This window comes from Cnephaeus nilssonii (assembly GCF_951640355.1).
Source record: "Cnephaeus nilssonii genome assembly, chromosome: 17".
Classification (NCBI taxonomy): domain Eukaryota; kingdom Metazoa; phylum Chordata; class Mammalia; order Chiroptera; family Vespertilionidae; genus Cnephaeus; species Cnephaeus nilssonii.
The window spans coordinates 29,012,744-29,030,734 of record NC_137088.1 but is presented as its reverse complement, the minus strand read 5'-3'; the positions used below and the strand labels follow the sequence as shown (position 1 = coordinate 29,030,734).

The window sequence follows — 17,991 nt, the reverse complement described above, 5'->3', positions numbered from 1 at the left end:
GTACACTATTAAACAATGAGTGGGTTACCATAGAGATCAAAGAAGAAATAAAATATATCCTGGAAACAAACGACAATGAAAACACAACAATCCAAAATCTTTGGGACACAGTGAAAGCAGTCCTGAGAGGGAAGTTCATAGCATTACAGGCCTACCTCAAAAAACAAGAAAAAATGGTAATAAACCATTTAACTCTGCAACTTGAAGAACTAGAAAGAGAGCAACAAGAAAAGCCCAGTGGGATTAGAAGGAAGGAAATAATAAAGATCAGAGTGGAAATAAATGACATAGAGACCAAAAAACCAATACAAAAGCCAAGAGCTGGTTCTTTGAAAGGATAAACAAGATTGATGAACCTCTAGCCAGGCTCACTAAGAAGCAAAGAGAGAGGACTCAAATAAACAAAATCAGAAACGAAAAAGGTGAAATAACAACAGACCCCACAGAAATATGAAGAATCATAAAAAAATACTATGAGCAACTCTACTCCAACAAATTGGTCAACCTAGAAGAAATGGACATATTCCTAAAAAAATATGACCTTCTAAAACTCAACCAGGAGGAATCAAAAAATCTGAAGAGGCCAATAACTATGGAGGAAATTAAAGCAATAATAATAAATAAAAAAAACTTCCAACAAAAAGCCCTGGACCAGACGGCTTCAGCGGGGAGTTTTATCAAACATTCAAAGAAGAAATAAAACCTATGTTCCTCAGACTATTCAAAAAAATTCAAGAGGAAGGAGCACTTCCAAGCTCTTTCCACGAAACCAGCATTACCCTAATCCCCAAACCAGATAAAGACAATACAAAGAAAGAGAATTACAGGCCAATATCCCTCATGAACATAGACGCCAAAATCCTCAACAAAATTCTAGCAAATCGAATCCAGCATTACATTAGAAAGATCATACACCATGACCAAGAGGGATTTATCCTGGGGATGCAAGGATGGTACAACATCCGCAAATCAATAAATGTGATATACCACATAAATAAACTGAGAGGTAAAAACCATATAATCATATCCATTGATGCAGAAAAAGCATTTGACAAAATCCAACACCCTTTCTTGATAAAAATTCTCAGCAAGATGGGAATAGAAGGATCATACCTCAACATAATAAAAGCCGTATATGACAAACCCACAGCCAACATCATACCCAACCCAATGGGCAAAAACTAAAACCATTTCCCCTAAGAACAGGAACAAGACAGGGATGCCTACTCTCACCACTCCTCTTCGACACAGTACTGGAAGTACTAGCCATTGCAATCAGACAAGAAGAAAAAATAAAAGGCATCCACATTGGAAAAGAAGAAGTAAAACTGTCCTTATTCGCAGAGGACATGATTCTATACATAGAAAACCCTAAAGACTCCATCAAAAAACTACTAGACTTAATAAATGAATTTGGCAATGTACCAGGATACAAAATTAACACCCAGAAGTCTATGGCTTTTCTATACACCAATAATGAACTCACAGAAAGAGGAATTAAAAAAGCAATCCCATTTACCATTGCAACAAAAAAAATTAAGATACCTAGGAATAAACTTAACCAAGGAGACAAAGGACCTATACTCAGAAAATTTTAGGACGCTAAAAAAAGAGATAGAGGAAGACATGAACAAATGGAAGAATATACCATGTTCATAGATTGGTAGACTCAACAGCATTAAAATGTCCATACTACCCAAAGCAATCTATAAATTCAACGCAATCCCCATTAAAATACCAACACCATACTTCAAAGACCTAGAACAAATTCTCCAAAAATTCATCTGGAATAAAAAAAGACCCCGAATAGCTGCAGCAATCTTGAGAAAGAAGAACAATGTTGGAGGGATCACAATACCAGATATCAAGCTATACTACAAAGCCACTGTTTTCAAAACTGCCTGGTACTGGCACAAGAACAGTGGAACAGAACAGAGAACCCAGAGATTGACACAAGCCAGTATGCTCAATTAATATTTGACAAAGGAGGCAAGAGCATACAATGGAGACAAGACAGTCTCTTCAATAAATGGTGTTGGGAAAACTGGACAGATACTTGCAAAAAAAACGAAACTAGACCACCAACTTACACCATACACAAAAATAAACTCAAAATGGATAAAGGACTTAAACATAAGATGGGAAACCATAAAAATCTTAGGAGAAGCCATAGGCAACAAAATAGCAGACATCTGTCGTAGCAATATCTTCACTGATACAGCTCTTAGGGCAATGGAAACTAAAGAGAAAATAAATAAATGGGACTACATCAAAATAAAAAGCTTCTATACAGCAAAAGAAACCATCAACAAAACAACAAGAGAGCCCACTGCATGGGAGAACATATTTGCCAATGTTACCTCCGATAAGGATTTAATCTCAAACATTTACAAGGAACTCATACAACTTAACAAAAGGAAGATAAACAATCCAAATCAAAAAATGGGCAAAGGATTACAAGGGGAAGGTTAGGGAGAGGTGGGGGAGATAAGAGATCAATCGAAGGACTTGTATGCATGCATATAAGCATAACCAATGGACGCAAAACTCTGGGGGGTGAAGGCGAGTATGGGTGTGGGGTGGGGGGGGACAATGGTAAGATATGTACACATATAATACCTTAATTAAAAAATAAATTAAAAAAATGGGCAAAGGACCTAAATAGACACTTTTCAAAAGAGGACATTCAGAAAGCCAAGAGACATATGAAAACATGCTCAAAGTCACTAATCATCCGAGAGATGCAAATCAAAACAACAATGAGGTACCATCTCACACCTGTCAGAACAGCTATCAACAAATCAAAAAATGACAAGTGCTGGAGAGGATGCGGAGAAAAAGGAACCCTTCTTCACTGCTGGTGGGAATGCAGACTGGTGCGCAGCCACTGTGGAAAACAGTATGGCGTTTCCTCAAAAAACTAAAAATGGAACTGCCATTTGACCCAGTAATACCACTTCTAGGAATATACCCCAAGAAAACAGTAACACCAATCAGAAAGGATATATGCACACCTATGTTCATAGCAGTGCAATTTATAATAGCTAAGATTTGGAAACAGTCTAAATGCCCATCAGCAGATGAATGGATTAGAAAACTGTGGTACATCTACACAATGGAATACTATGCTGCTGTAAAAAGAAGGAATTCTTACCATTTGCAATAGCATGGATGGATCTGGAGAGCATTATGCTAAGCGAAATAAGCCAGTCAGTGAAAGATAAATACCACATGCTCTCACAGAATTATGGATAATAAAGAACATTACAAACCATCGAACAAAAAAAGACAGAGGCAAAGAAGCATCGAACAGACTGTCAAACTACAGCGGGAAAATAGAGGAGGTTTTGGGGGGGGGTAAGAGATCAACCGAAGGACTTGTATGTATGCATATAAGCACAACCAACAGACTCAAGACACTGGGGGCGGGGGGACGAGGGCAAGTGCTAGGGGATAGGGGAGGCCGGGGGAAGGTCAGTGGGGGGGGGGGGGGGGGAAAGACATATGTACTACCATTTGTAATACCTTAAACAATAAAATAAAATAAAATAATAAAATAAAATAAAATAAAATAAAATAAAATAAATTAATACTGTCTTATATGAAGCCATGACTGTATATATTGGAGGAAGTCTTGTTACAGTTTTACTTGTAGTTCATTTTTAAAAAAAAAATCCTCATTGGAGGATATGTTTTTATTTATTTGAGAGAGAGAAGAAAAGAGAAACATTGATGTGAGAGTGAAACATCGATCAGTTGCCTTCCTTACAAGCCCTGACCAGGAATTGAACCTGTCACCTTCTGGTGTACGGGACAACACACTGGCAGAGCCACAGTGGCCAGGGCACTTGTAGTTCATTTTTTATTTTCAGAAAATTTTCTTACCTTGTTACTGCCCCAGAGAATATCCTTTCAATAATTCTGTTTGACGAAGCTAAATATAAGTAAGAAAGTACAAAGTTAGTTACAAACATGCTCCATAAAAGTAGTACTTTTGGAAAATTTATTTTTAGTAGTTACAAGCTAAAACATAATAATCTTCCACAACAGAACAGGAGTAGTTAAAATTTTACTTATGCCTAATTTGTACTTTTAAAAAATAAGAATATGAGGTGGCTTAATCAACAAATCAATCAATCAATCATCCAATCAATCATTTTAAAAAATAAGAAGCAAATGGATGTGCCTGACAGCTAGGATATATTTATATAGTTGAACACCAAGTTAGTTTTGGACATCCTGACAACTAAGACAAAAATGTATTGGTCATTTTATCTAATAAGACAAGACAACTTTTCCTTTAAAACAAGACAAATCTTATCCTAGCATTCATTTCAAGGAGGAACTGATTGATCATTGACTCCTAATATAAGGGATGTTTAGTAAAAAAAGGAGAATGCTTTTAAGTAGAGTTTTATAAAATATACCAAAAGATACCATAAACATATATTTCTTATATTCTCATTCTATAAAAGTCCAGGGTATAACATGGTTTAATGTATACTTTTTAGAAATTCCATCAGTAAGTTTATTCAAAGAGAGCGACAAGTATATCTTGAGACAGTATGTTGCTTTTGATGATAGATCCTGGAGTCTAGAATAGCATACCTCATTGTGGGTTCAAAAACACCCCAAAACATTAGTTTTTTAAAAAGAAGATGACAATGGATATCAGACCTAGGGATATGGACCTATCTCTTCTTTTAACAAGTGCCCCAGACAATGGCAAGCACACTAAAATTTCAGAACCAATGATAAGGTCTGAAATTAGAGAGCTAGCAGCTAGCAGCATCTAGCATAAACTTAGGTACAATCAGCATAAAGGTAAATTAGTTTGGCTAAAGAATGTTGAGACTATGGATGTCAGTACAGTCATGTCTGACCATGTACTGAAGCTTATATAAGGACCCTCTAGACTTGTTGAGCATTGGTTTATTGAGTTAGTAATTTGAACTAGATAGAACAAAAGAGGGTTGTATAGGAAAGGCAAGAATATTTAATTCCAAAGCTAAAGTATTTTTTGAAAGTCTTTTTTTTTTTTAAGATTTGGAAGATTTAGCCCTCTAAAACTGAAGATCATGTTGTCAAATTAAGAACAGGTCAGTGAGTGGGCAATTATGTGGTTTCAGTGGCCCATTCATTATGGAGGTCCAGATGCCTGTTTTTTTAGACTTCATCTCTTCAACATGACTGAGTTGCTATGTGTAGATATACACTATTTTGGGATGTAATGAGTATTATGGTTATGTCAGAGATGGTGCTTTAGAGCCCATAGGCTTTTTCATGACCTCTAGTGGCTGGCTCATATTCTACAGATGACCTGCCACTGGTAATTAGAAGGTGCATCGCTAATAAAGCTGACCCGATGAATAAGGTCCATTTTTTTGGTGACAGGAAGGCTATGAGTACTTGAAGAAGTAGTACTAAAATGTTTATCAAATAAGTACATTTGAGTATTTTCCTCTTCATGCCTAATTGGCACCTGAGAATCTGAGAGGTAGAACTCTGTTTCTTAAATATGAAAGTTACATGAAACTTAATATCATATGCTAGTAGAATGAATCTTTTTTAAGATGTATACAGACATGCCAAATAGCAGAAGCAAAATTCAATGCATTTATTTAAGATTTGTACTCTGCTGCATCTAAAAGGCTTTTAAGGTTGATTTAAGAAAAATCAACAGTGCCTGAGGAGACATGTGAGAACTGAACAGGGACAATCTTATGAGAGAAGAATGAACCACTGTATCTTGGTTAAAAATATTAAGTCAGTCGGTTCTAAGTTTTCTACTGCTAAAAATGAAGCAAAAAGGAGTATGTGATATATAATTTTTTGTTTTCTGACAAAAGAAAGCACAAAAAATTCATTTGCAAAAAAATATATTTTCTGAACTAAATTCCTTTTAAAAGTAAGTTTTTATAAGAGTCCTTCGAAACATTATTTTTATCCATGGGTGTGTATAAATACTATAAAATGAGAAATTTATAAAGGAATATACATATTCTCTTTCAAATAAACTTCAATTAAATTCATAATCAGAAAAGAAACATCACAGGCTCTCCAATTCATCAAAACTAAGACTGTAATTGCTTACTTACCTCCAAACCCCTTCTACACCTGGCTTCTAAATAAAAAATTAGTATTTTCACTTATTCCCACTTTAAAATTCTTGGCCCTTTATGTTAAAAAACAAATTCTCCATAATGAGGGGGGACAATCTATGTAACTCTTGCCTTCTTCAAAACAGTTAAGTCTCAACATCTATAGAAACTCACCCTGGTCATTGTATCGAGACAGATCGGCCTGGCTGATGTAGAGGTCATGATCACTATCTAGTTCCCAGAATTTACAATAAATAACATAAAAATGTTCATAGGAAAAGTAGTCTGTGATTTGGTTTATATCTTCCTCTTCTTCCAAAAGCGCTAGAGTCTGAAATGGTATGAATAAAGAAAATTTATTTTAAAATTATGAAAACCCAGCTTTGGGCATTATATAGAATCTAGTAAATTTTTCTTTTAAATTGGATTTAAAAACTTGGTTTTAGTATCAAATCAGGAACTTTAATAGGTAACCTCACTCTCCCTTTAATCTCCTGATCAATCTATAAGTATTAACACATTTCGGACCAGTAGTTTTATTGCTAGCTTTACCCAGTGGCCAGATAAGTTTCTATTGAACAATTACAAAAAACGTTTTACATAAATGTTAAAGGCACGCTTTAAAGTTAAATACCCATTGCATTTTGAAGTTATTTATTACATGTTCTTACAAGCTAATATCTTTTTAAAGAATTCTTGTGATTGGCCACAAGCCTTAGAACAGAAAACCTGAGAATCTTTCCGTAATGTGTTAATGAGCTCTGTAATATGCTTAGCGAAGGGTTAGATGCTGTGGAGGATTTAAAAGCAAGAAAAGGGAAGGATCATCACCAAGGGGACTGCAGCCTCTCCGAGGCCCCCAGACCAACAAGCACAGAGCAATTAAACAACAGGCTTAGTTACATGGCCACATACTGACATGCTTTTAACTTTTCAGTTATGCAACGACATCTATTCTATTATGAAGAGTGGGCATCCACATATAGGGTTTTTCTTTTCTTTTTTTAAGTCTTCACCTGAGGATATTTTTCCCATTGATATTTAGATAGAGTGGAAGGGAGGGAGGGAGGGAGGGAGAGAGAGAGAGATGTAGGAGAGACACATTGATTGGTTGCCTTCTGAACTTGCCCAGACCATGGCTGGGGATAGAACCAGCAACCCAGGTATGTGCCCTAGACAGGGAGTCAAACTTGAGACCCTTCAGTGCTCAGGCCAACGCTCTAACCAATGAGTAATACTGGCCAGGGTGAAACCTGTATGGTTTTATTAATCAATGTCACCCTAATAAATTCAATTAAAAAATGAAACACTAAAAAAAACCCCCCAAAACTAAAAAAATCAGCCATATAAAACCATATATTACATATATGTCTCTCTCTATATATGAATAAAACCACAGATAAATGGGTTCCCTCTAGGGAAAAGGGGGTGAAATGGCAGGGTAATGAGATAAATAGTGACTTCAGATTATTATTCTAGATAATTTCATGTTATTAGAATACCAGAGGCCCAGTGCACCCATTTGTGCACGGGTGGAGTCCGGCCGGCCCAGTCCCAATTGGGGCAGATCGGGGCTGGAGGAGGAGATGGCAGGAGGTTGGCTGGCCAGCCTGCCCCTATCAGGGCCCAGTCAGAGTCAGGCTGGCTGGGGGAAGGGGTTGTAGGCGATTGGCCTGCAGGCCCCACCCCGATTGGGGTTGGGGGGCCGATTGGGGGCAGGGCCAGCCATGGGGAGGGGCTATGGACCTGCCAGCCCAGCCCCCAAATGAGGTGGGGGTGCCGATTGGGGGCCAGTGGCCTGGGGGAGGGGCCATGGGTGGTTGGTCGGCCAGCCCAGCCCCTGATGGGGTGGGGAGGGACAATCTGGGATGAGGCCGGGTGGGCGGAGGGGCCGCAGGAAGTTGGTGGGCCGGCCCCACCCCCTATTGGGGTGGGGGGGTGATCAGGGGCGGGGTCAGCTGGGGGGAGGTCTGCCAGCCTATTAGAGTGGTGGGGGTCCATCGGGGCGTGGCCAGCCAGGGGAAGGGGCTGTGGGCCTATTATGGTGGGGCGGGCTGATCGGGGGCAGGGCTGGCCAGGGGGAAGGAGAGGGCGTTTGTCTGGCAGCCAGCTCTTGATCGGGGTGGAAGAGTCTGATCAGGGGCAGGCCAGCAGGGGGGAGGGGCCATGAGGTTGGCCGGCCAGCCCCACCCCCTGATGGGGCCAGTTTGCTGGTCACAGTGGGCGTCAAAGCAACGGGTCATTAAGGTTGTTATGGCCGTTACGGACGCTGGCTTTTTATATATAGAGATTTTATGAGCATATATTCATGTGTAAGAGGAAGGCTAAGGAGAGGGGTAAGGAAGAAAATAGGAGAATAAGTCATACTCTAGGAAGCACAACACGAGTTCTAGTTCTTATTCAGCCACTTACTTGCTGTTTGATCTTATCTAAGTCATTCAATCATATTTGGGCCTCACATTTTATCAAGTTTTAAAAAAGGACTATAATGATTCAGAAACTACAAACTCTAATATGCTTCAGGAATGTGAGGTGTAAGGCCTCTTTTAGGGAATTATTGCCATCTAAACCCAATTCATATCACCTTCTGAGAGCCCAGGCATACACAAGGTATGCAATAGATATTAATAATAACTGATGATTACTGTTCATTTTAGAATACAAAAAGTTTGTATATCTATTATGGGCTGCTAATTTTGCCAAGTCTACATTACCTTGTCCCAGATAAAGTAAAAAAAAAAATACATTAAATAAGGTCGTCTTAGCCTAAACTACTTTTAGTATAATTCATTTAAAATGAAATATTTCATTTATTTCCAAGTGCAAACAATTTCACCTTCTTCAGGATAACAGAGGCTTGAACAATCCAGCATGAAGATTATCTCGGTAAAAGGCTCCCACTAGTGGTCAGTACTTTCTCATAAAATAAATAAAATAATTGAATAAAATGCACTCTTTGTTAGAAGGAATTTTTAGTACTTTTCTCCAGCAGGAGCTGGACAAAGAGTCATTGTTGAAACGATCAAGTTGAAATTCTTCTATTTCTTTTGCAAGGCCCTTCCCAACCCCACTCCATCTCACCCCTCAAGCCTTATCACTGGTCACTCTCTGTGGAGCCTTTGGCCACTTAAGACTGTCCTGTAGTTCCTGAACGTGACACTTTCATGCTTCTGGGCCTTGCTTATGCTGCTTCCTTTATCTGGAATACCCTTTTCTTCTAATTTCTATCTTGGTAAACTCCTGATATCTCCAAGGTCAAGATCACATGCCAGTCCTTCTGTGGTCTTCTTTGCATATTTATTATACTTTTCTGTGGAATTTTTCAAGTCAGGTGTGGCAGTGCACTTTCTCTCTTTTTTTTAATACTGTATATTTTTAATGATTCTGAGAGGAAGGGAGAGGGAGAGAGAGATAGAAACATCAATGATGATAGAGAATCATTGATTGGCTGATTCCTGCACCCCCGCTACTGGGGATCGAACCCACAACCAGGCATTTGCCCTTGACTGGAATTGAACCCGGGACCCTTACAGTCGGTAGGGTGACACTTTATTCACTGAGCCAAACCAACTAGGGCAGTGCACTTTCTCTTTTGCTCTGCAGTGCATGTGTTGATGTAAAAATCCCTTATTATTCATCTTTGTTCCTCCCAACACATCTCAGTTATCTGATAAATGCTTAATGACTGAAAGTAGTGACAGACCTTCACATACAATGAGTACTCAAATATTTGTTAAATGAAGTAAAAATATTATTTAAATTGTTCCTTATATGTGAATTTCAGTGAGAGGCATACTTGCAAAAAGTTGCTTTTTCTTATCTCTGTCGAAGTAATTTTCCCACTCCAAGATCTGTTCACTGTGTAGAATATTCTCTGAATAACCTGGTTCCAAAGGAAAACAAAACCAGATAAAAACATTAAAGATATCAATTACTTCACCAAAGGCCACTGCATCTTATCAACATACTTTATAAATCAGATAAATTTTGGCTTTTAGATTATGTCAAGTATCATTTATAATAAAAATTAACTCTTTAAAAAAATCTAAGTAGCTTTTTTGGGGTACTTTAGTTTTAATTTTAATTGTCTAAATGACATAGAAATCCTATATTCTTAGTGGTTTTATCATGGAAGAGGTTAGATCCTTTCATTTTATTTTTATTTTTGTTAATCCTCACCTGAGCATATTTTTCCATTGATTTTTAGAGATAGAAGAAGGTGGGGGAGTGGGGGGACAGAGAGAAAGAGAGAGAGAGAGAGAAACATTGATGCAAGAGACACATCGATTGGTTGCCTCCTACATGCACCCCAACCAGGGCCAGGAATTGAGCCTGCAACTGAGGTACGTGCCTTTGACCAAAATCAAACCCAGGACCCTTCAGGGCCAACGCTCTATCCATTGAGCCAAACTGGCTAGGGCAAGGTTAGAGTCTTTTAAAATGCTATTTTAATACAATAATACAAAAAGGAAAGACATTTGGACACCTATCCAAAAAGATCTAGTGAGGGACTAAACGACCATTCTGCTTCTGGATTCTTTAGCAGAGTAATTCTCAAACAGAACAGGGAACAACTAGCCTCAGGATGAAGGTCCAGACTTCTGCTACTCAGCATTCCTCACCCCACCCTGCTATCAGTGCCAACTCCTTCTGACCCTTCAGAATCTAGCTCAATGGCCAACTCCACAGGAAGCCCCAGAATAGGGGCTGGGGCAGAGCTCCGTCTTCTGTGCGACTGCTGTCACCTGTCTCCTTCAGTTACTTTGTGCTTATATTCCAAACACTGGTGAACCTGACCATCATCACCTCTAAACTATTGCATGCAAGTGCCTGACATGGTGCTCTGTGTATATCAGATGGTAAATTGTTTGGTAATTTTTTTTAAAACTGAGGTTAACTAATATACATTAGTCAGGTGAACAACATAATGATTCAACATTTCTATATATTGAGTAGTGATCACCACAATGAATCTCCTTAACATCTGCCACCATACATGGACACAGAATTTCCCCCCACTTTGTGATGAGAACTTTTAAGATTCACTCTCTTAGCAACTTTCAAATCTGCAATATGGTATCACTGACTGTAGTCACTATGCTGTACATCACATCCCCAGATCTTATTTTATAACTGGAAGTTTATACCTTTTGACTCCCTTCACCCATTTCTCTCTGCTTCTGGCAACCACCAATCTGTTCTCTGTATCTATGAGATTGGTGTTTTTGTTTTTGTTTTTAAGATTCCACATATAAGTGAGATCATACAGTATTTTCCTTTCTTAGTCTGACTTATTTCACCAACCATAATGCTCTCCAGGTTCATCAATGTGATCACAAATGGCAAGACTTTATTCTTTTTGTATGGCTGAATAATATTCCATTGTGTGGACTTTTCTTCATCTATTCATCCATTGATGTTTATATATCTTGGCTACTGTAAATAATGCTGCAATTAACATGGGATATATATATATATTTGAATTGGTGTTTTCATTTTCTTTGAGTCATATGGAAATTCTATTTTTTTAATTTAATAAATCTTTATTGTTCAGATTATTACAATTGTTTCTCCTTTTTCCTCCCATAGCTCCCCTCCACCCAGTTCCCACCCCGCCCTCTGCCCTTACCTCCCCCGCACTGTCCTCATCCATAGGTGTACGATTTTTGTCCAGTTTCTTCCTGCACCCCCCATACCCCTTTCCCCCTGAGAATTATCAGTCCACTCCCTTTCTATGCCCCTGATTCTATTATATTCACCAGTTTATTCTGTTCATCAGATTTTTAGGTTCACTTGTTGATAGATATGTATTTGTTGTCACTTTGTTGTTCATAATTTTTATCTTTACTTTTTTCTTCTTCCTCTTCTTAAAGAATACCTTTCAGCATTTCATAATGGTTTGGTGGTGATGAACTCCTTTAGCTTTTTCTTATTTGTGAAGCTCTTTATCTGACCTTCAATTCTGAATGATAACTTTGCTGGGTAGAGTAATCTTGGTTGTAGGTTCTTGCTATTCATCACTTTGAATATTTCTTGCCACTCCTATCTGACGTGCATAGTTTCTGTTGAGAAATCAGCTGACAATCGTATGGGTGCTCCCTTGTAGGTAATTAACTGTTTTTCTCTTACTGCTTTTAATATTCTCTCTTTGTCTTTTGCTCTTGGCATTTTAATTATGATGTGTCTTGGTGTGGTCCTCTTTGGATTCCTTTTGGTTGTAGTTCTGTGCGCTTCCTGGACTTGTAAGTCTATTTCTTTCACCAGGTGGGGGAAGTTTTCAGTCATTATTTCTTCAAATAGGTTTTCAGTATCTTGCTCTCTCTCTTCTTCTGGAACCCCCAGAACTCTGATGTTGGTACGCTTGAAGTTGTCCCAGAGGCTTCTTACACTATCTTCAACTTTTTGGATTCTTTTTTCTTTTCCAGTTGGGTGTTTTTTGCTTCTTTGTATTTCAAATCTTTGACTTGATTCTTGCGTTCCTCTAGTTTGCTGTTGGGTCTCTGTATAATATTTTTTATTTCAGTCAGTGTATGTTTAATTTCTAGTTGGTCCTTTTTCATATCCTCGAGGGTCTTGCTAAATTTATTGGCCTTTTCTTGGAAATTCTTGAAAAACCTTATAACCGTGGTTTTGAATTCTATATCCAGTCATTTATTTTCCTCCTTTTCTTTCGTTTGTGATCTGTTTCTTTGTCTCCTCATTTTCACTGCTTCCCTGAGTTGGTAGGGTAGCTTTGTGTGCTAGGTGTTCTATATGGCCCAGTGGGTCGGCCTCCCCAATTACCTGAGGTGGACACTCTTGGTGCACCCCTTTGTGGACTGTGTGTACAGCCTTGTTGTAGTTAAGTCTTGATTGTTGTTGGTATCACTGTGAGGAATTGACCCTCAGGCCAATTGGTTGTGAGTATCAGCTGTGTCTATGCCGGGAGACCTTCTGTGCTTGAGACAGCCTTATGGGACCAGACTTGCAAAATTGCAAAAGCCTCTGTGCTCAGCTTGGATGGGGCGGAGTCTCAGGGCTGAGCAGACAGTCTTGGCTTCCCGTCAACCCTGCCTGAGGCCCCTGTGTCTCAGTGTCCCTCGGTAATCGCTGCAAGCACCTCTGAGAGAAAGCTGCCCTCGAGTTTCGCCCGCTGCCCGATAGTCCAGTTTCTCCCCCAATGAATCTGGATTCCCAGATTCTTGCCCGGCACTGGAGTTCAGAGCAGTTGGGAGCTTCCGGTTCCCTCCAGCCAGTGGCGCAGTCAGCAGTCAGCCCTCTCTGCACGCACTTGCATGCGCCCCTCCAGACCTCTGCCTTTCGCGGTTCCCCTGAGTTTCCGCCTGACAGTCCAGATTCCCCCTGTAACAGCGTGGGTCCCCAGGGGCTCGCCCGGAACTGGGGTTCAGTGCATTCGGAACTGGGGTTCAGTGCAGTCAAGAGCTTCTGACTCCCTTCCGCTAGGGAAAGCCAGCAGTAACCTCCGCAGTCAGTATTCTCTGCACGCACTTGCGCACGCGTGCGCCTCCAGACCCCTGCCTGCCGTGGCTCCCCTGAGTCTCCGAGTCTCCATGTGTCTTTCTCTCTACCTGACAGTCCAGACTCCCCCTGTATGAGCCTGGGTCCATGAGGTTTCGGCCGGAACTGGGGTTCAGTACAGTCGGAACTGGGGTTCAATGCAGTCGGGAGCTTCCTTCTCCCTCCTGCCAGAGAAAGCCAGCCAGGCACTCAGCTGTCCTTCTTCTCTGAGCGCGTGTCTTCATACCTCAGCCCTTTGCAACTCTTCTGATTCTCCGTGAGCTTTTCTCTTTCCTTCTAGTTGTAGAATTTCCACTCAGCCAGCTTTCCTGTGGTTCTGGATGATGTCCGTTCTGTCTTTAGTTGTAGTCTTGAAATGGTTGTGCGAGGCAGCAGTTTAGGTACTTACCTATGCCGCCATCTTGGTTTCTCCTGGAAATTCTATTTTTGATGTTTTAATTTTTAAAATTGATTAAAGGAGAGAAAGAGAGAGATGGAGAGAGAGAGAGAGAGAGAGAGAGAGAGAGAGAGAGAGAGAGAGAGAAACATTGATGTGACAGAGAAACATCAATCGGTTGCCTCTCGCATGTGACCCAACCAGGGATCAAACCCACAACCTGTGTATTGTATATGTGCCCTGACTGGGAATTGAATCTGCCACCTTTTGGTGCACGGTATGATGCTCCAACTGAGCCACACAGGCCAGGGCTATTTTTAATGTTTTGAGGGACCTCCATACTGTGTTCATAGTGGTTAGACCAATTTACATTCCAACCAACAGTCCACAAGGTTTCCCTTTTCTTCCCTATTATTTCTTGTCCTAATATATAAAAACCCTGGGTCCGTCACATCCACAACGACCGGAGGCTCGACCAACCAGAAGTCAGTCCTGCAGTCAGTGCTGGGTTGCCGTGGTGACCCAGTACTGACTGCTGCGGCTGCAGGCGCGGTGACCCAGCACTGACTGCTAAGTGGGCTGCGAATCAGTCCCGGAGAGAGGCCTGAAGAGAGAAGCAGGGTCTGATCTGTAGCCTCTATGGCAGCTGTTGATCAGCACTTGCCTCTCTCTTTCTCTCTGGGCCTGGCCAGCAGCCGCACCTCCTTTTCTCTGATCAGCACCACCTTTCTAATAAGGCCCCACTGATAGGCCCAGAGAAGCCGACTGGCATAGAAACCGACCAATCAGAACCAAATCTGGGTGAAGTGTGAGGAGCTAATGGCTGCCTAGGAGGCAGAGCTTTTGATGCTGACTGGCATAGAAACTGACCAATCAGAACCAAATCTGGGTCAACTGTGAGGAGCCAATGGCTGCCTAGGAGGCGAAGCTTGACGCTGACTGGCATAGAAATAGACCAATCAGAACCAAATCTGGGTCAACTGTGAGGAGCAATGGCTGCCTAGGAGGCGGAGCTTTTGACGCTGACTGGCATAGAAACTGACCAATCAGAACCAAATCTGGGTCAACTATGAGGAGCCAATTGCTGCCTAGGAGGCGGAGCTTTGGACACTGACTGGCATAGAAACCAACCAATCAGAACTAAATCTGGGTGAAGTGTGAGGAGCCAATGGCTGCCTAGGAGGTGGAGTTTTTGACACTAACTGGCATAGAAACTGACCAATCAGAACCAAATTGGCCGGCAGAGGAGGGCAGTTGGGGGCAAGATCAGGCCTGCAGGGGAGAACAGTTGGGGGCGAGATCAGGCCGGCAGGGGAGGGCAGTAGGGGCAACCAGGCTGGCAGGGGAGGGCAGTTGGGGGCAATCAGGCCGGCAGGGGAGGGTAGATGGGGGCAAGATCAGGCCAGCAGGGGAGGGCCATTGGGGGCAAGATCAGGCCGACAGGGGAGGGAAGTTGGGGGCCACCAGGCTGGCAGGGAAGGGCAGTTAGGGTCGATCAGGCAGGCAGGTGAGCGGTTAGGAGCCAGCGGTCCCAGATTGCAAGAGGGATGTTCGACTGCCGGCAGTCAGACATCCCCCAAGGGGTCCCCAATTGGAGAGGGTGCAGGCTGGGTTGAGGGAACCTCCCCTCCGTGCACGAATTTCATGCACCGGGCCACTAGTCTTTTTGATAATAGCCAGGTATGAGGTGATATCTCATTTTGATTTTGATTTGCATTTCCCTGATGATTAGTGATGTTGAGCATCTATCTTTTCATGTACTTGTTGGCCATCTGTATGTCTTCTTTGGAAAATTGCTTGCTAAGTTAATGAGGTATCACCTCATAAAGCTTCAATGATTTCATACCATTCCTTGACCAAGTTTCAGTGGCACACAGTGTAGACTTTTGTGTTACATTTGTGATAGAAATATATGTGTTGGATTCATAGCTAGTTGAATAACTCTGTTCAGAGTTACGAATAGTATGGATGCCAACTAAGAAAAGTCTCTAATTAGTATTTCATATAAAGCAGTATTATTGTCTATGATTTATAGATTGAATATAAAAAGTGTCTGATTTATAGATTGAATATAAAATGTGCAGAAAGGGTTAATATAGTCTAAATTATTGTGAAAGATATTACTAATGGAGTAATGCTTACTCTTGAGGAAAAATTAAGAGTGTAGAGGTGTCCATGATCTGAATGACTATCAGGTCGAAGAAGCTGACTCTTTTTGTTGTCCCAGAGGGCAGAACTAGAACTACTAGATAGAAATGCCCTTATACTGAAATGTTTCAATATAAGGAGTTTCCTAAAATTAACTCTCTGAAGCAATGGGCTGTATGAAGAAGTGAAGTTTCTTCTCACCACTATTATTTAGGCAGAAGTTGTCAGGATTCCTGCATTAAGTGGGAGATGGAACTGCCTGGCGTTTAATTTTCCAACTGGCCCCAATCACTCCAACTCTGACTGAGGTGTTTTAGGGCAGAGAATGTGTCTTATTTAACACTGTATTCTTAGCACTAGCTTGGCTGAAGTTCATATAAAAAAGCTGGAGGACTTTTAGCATAGGAAATATATATATACATATTTATCTATCTATCTGTAGAGATAGATATTTTCCTTTGTTGAACATTATATTTTTGTGCTTATTTCTCAATTTTGAATATAAATTTATCTTAAAGTCTAAGTTTCCTATCTCTATAAATTTTATATTTATATACTCCTCAGATATTTTATATTACTTATGGAATACTATTACACTTAAAATTATAAATCTTTAATGTGCATTTTTGCTTATTTTACTCCTTTCTTGTTCTATTTTTTGTTTTTGTTTTTTGACAGAATTTTTAAAATTTGCAAACATTTATACTGTTAAATATTTCCTATTTTAGCCTCTTCTAACATACTTATATAATAAAAAATGAACCTGTATTCTATTTTTCCATTGCCTAAATCTCCTTATTTAGTGGCCCACTTCATCAGCACATTTGTTTCCACATTACTGATTCAGCAGTTTAGCTTACCGAGGTAAGGGCACCATCTAGTGGTGAGAACATGTAGCTGCTGGTTCTACATACATTTTTCCTTCTAACTTTGGTCTACCACTTTTAGGGAAGTAAAAAAGAAATTACTTATTAAAAAATATAGAACAAAATTTTAAAGTTAATAATGATAATTGTTTACTGCCAGTGAGAGGAATGAAATTTGACAATTTTTCACTAAGAGATCTCTAGTCAACTTGATAAATAATTTGAATTGCAAGTCAGTTTCCTTTCTTTTTCTTTATTTCTACTGAATTGGAGGCCTCTAATTCACAATTGTAGATCACCAGAAACGGAAGGAAGTGTTTGGTGGATCTGTCAGATAGTTTTTGAGGAGTAGATAGAATGCAAACACAAGTTACTGAGAGACTGCTCACTTGAAAGCAGATAAACATACTCAAATGTTGGAAGTCTGGCTCTTCTATTTGGCAGGGTGTGATGAATGGATTCCTGATCCACTCTGGTCAATATGGCTCTGAAAAGTACTTTTCCATGGTCTCCTGCAGAATTTGGACTTTAAAAAAATCTATCTAATAAATATCAGTTCTTTCTTTGTTAAGAGGAAAAAGTCTCAAGGGGAAAGAGTTAAGCTGTTAGTGATAAGCAGTCTCTAGCACAGTTTAGTCATCTCAGGAAATATCAGTACCTTGTCCTCAACAATTAAAATCCTGGCATTTCAGTCAGAAGTGATGGATTCGGGTCAATCAAGACACTGAATACATCATTAAGACACCATCTGGATGAGCCACAGAAATATCTTTTTATTGCTAGCACCAATGTCATAAAGAAGTATTTTCAATCTCATCACTTAATTTAAAAAAGCTCATGTGAGCACCTCTTTCCTCAAAAGTCAGCATATGCCAGTTGGGATAAGCGGTCTCTTATTTACTGGCAATTTCTCTGCACAGCATGCAAAACTGCAAACTCAAGGGCTACAATTTGCTAGTATTTTAAATTTTCGTTTTCATTT

The 17,991-nt window shown here is 40.1% G+C and overlaps 1 protein-coding gene across 4 annotated transcripts in view; it reads right to left on the bottom strand.

The window, feature by feature from the left end:
- The window catches only part of PPP2R3A (protein phosphatase 2 regulatory subunit B''alpha), a 148,724-nt gene that overhangs the window by 47,437 nt on the left and 83,296 nt on the right, over window positions 1-17,991 (bottom strand). For all 4 annotated transcript variants that reach the window (XM_079795331.1, XM_079795329.1, XM_079795330.1 and 1 more), the window contains 3 exons: window positions 9,898-9,984; window positions 6,276-6,432; window positions 3,886-3,934 (listed from right to left, as the gene is read on the bottom strand). In XM_079795331.1, the coding sequence (XP_079651457.1) occupies window positions 3,886-3,934; window positions 6,276-6,432; window positions 9,898-9,984 (293 nt within the window). The remainder of the gene's footprint in view (window positions 1-3,885; window positions 3,935-6,275; window positions 6,433-9,897; window positions 9,985-17,991) is intronic.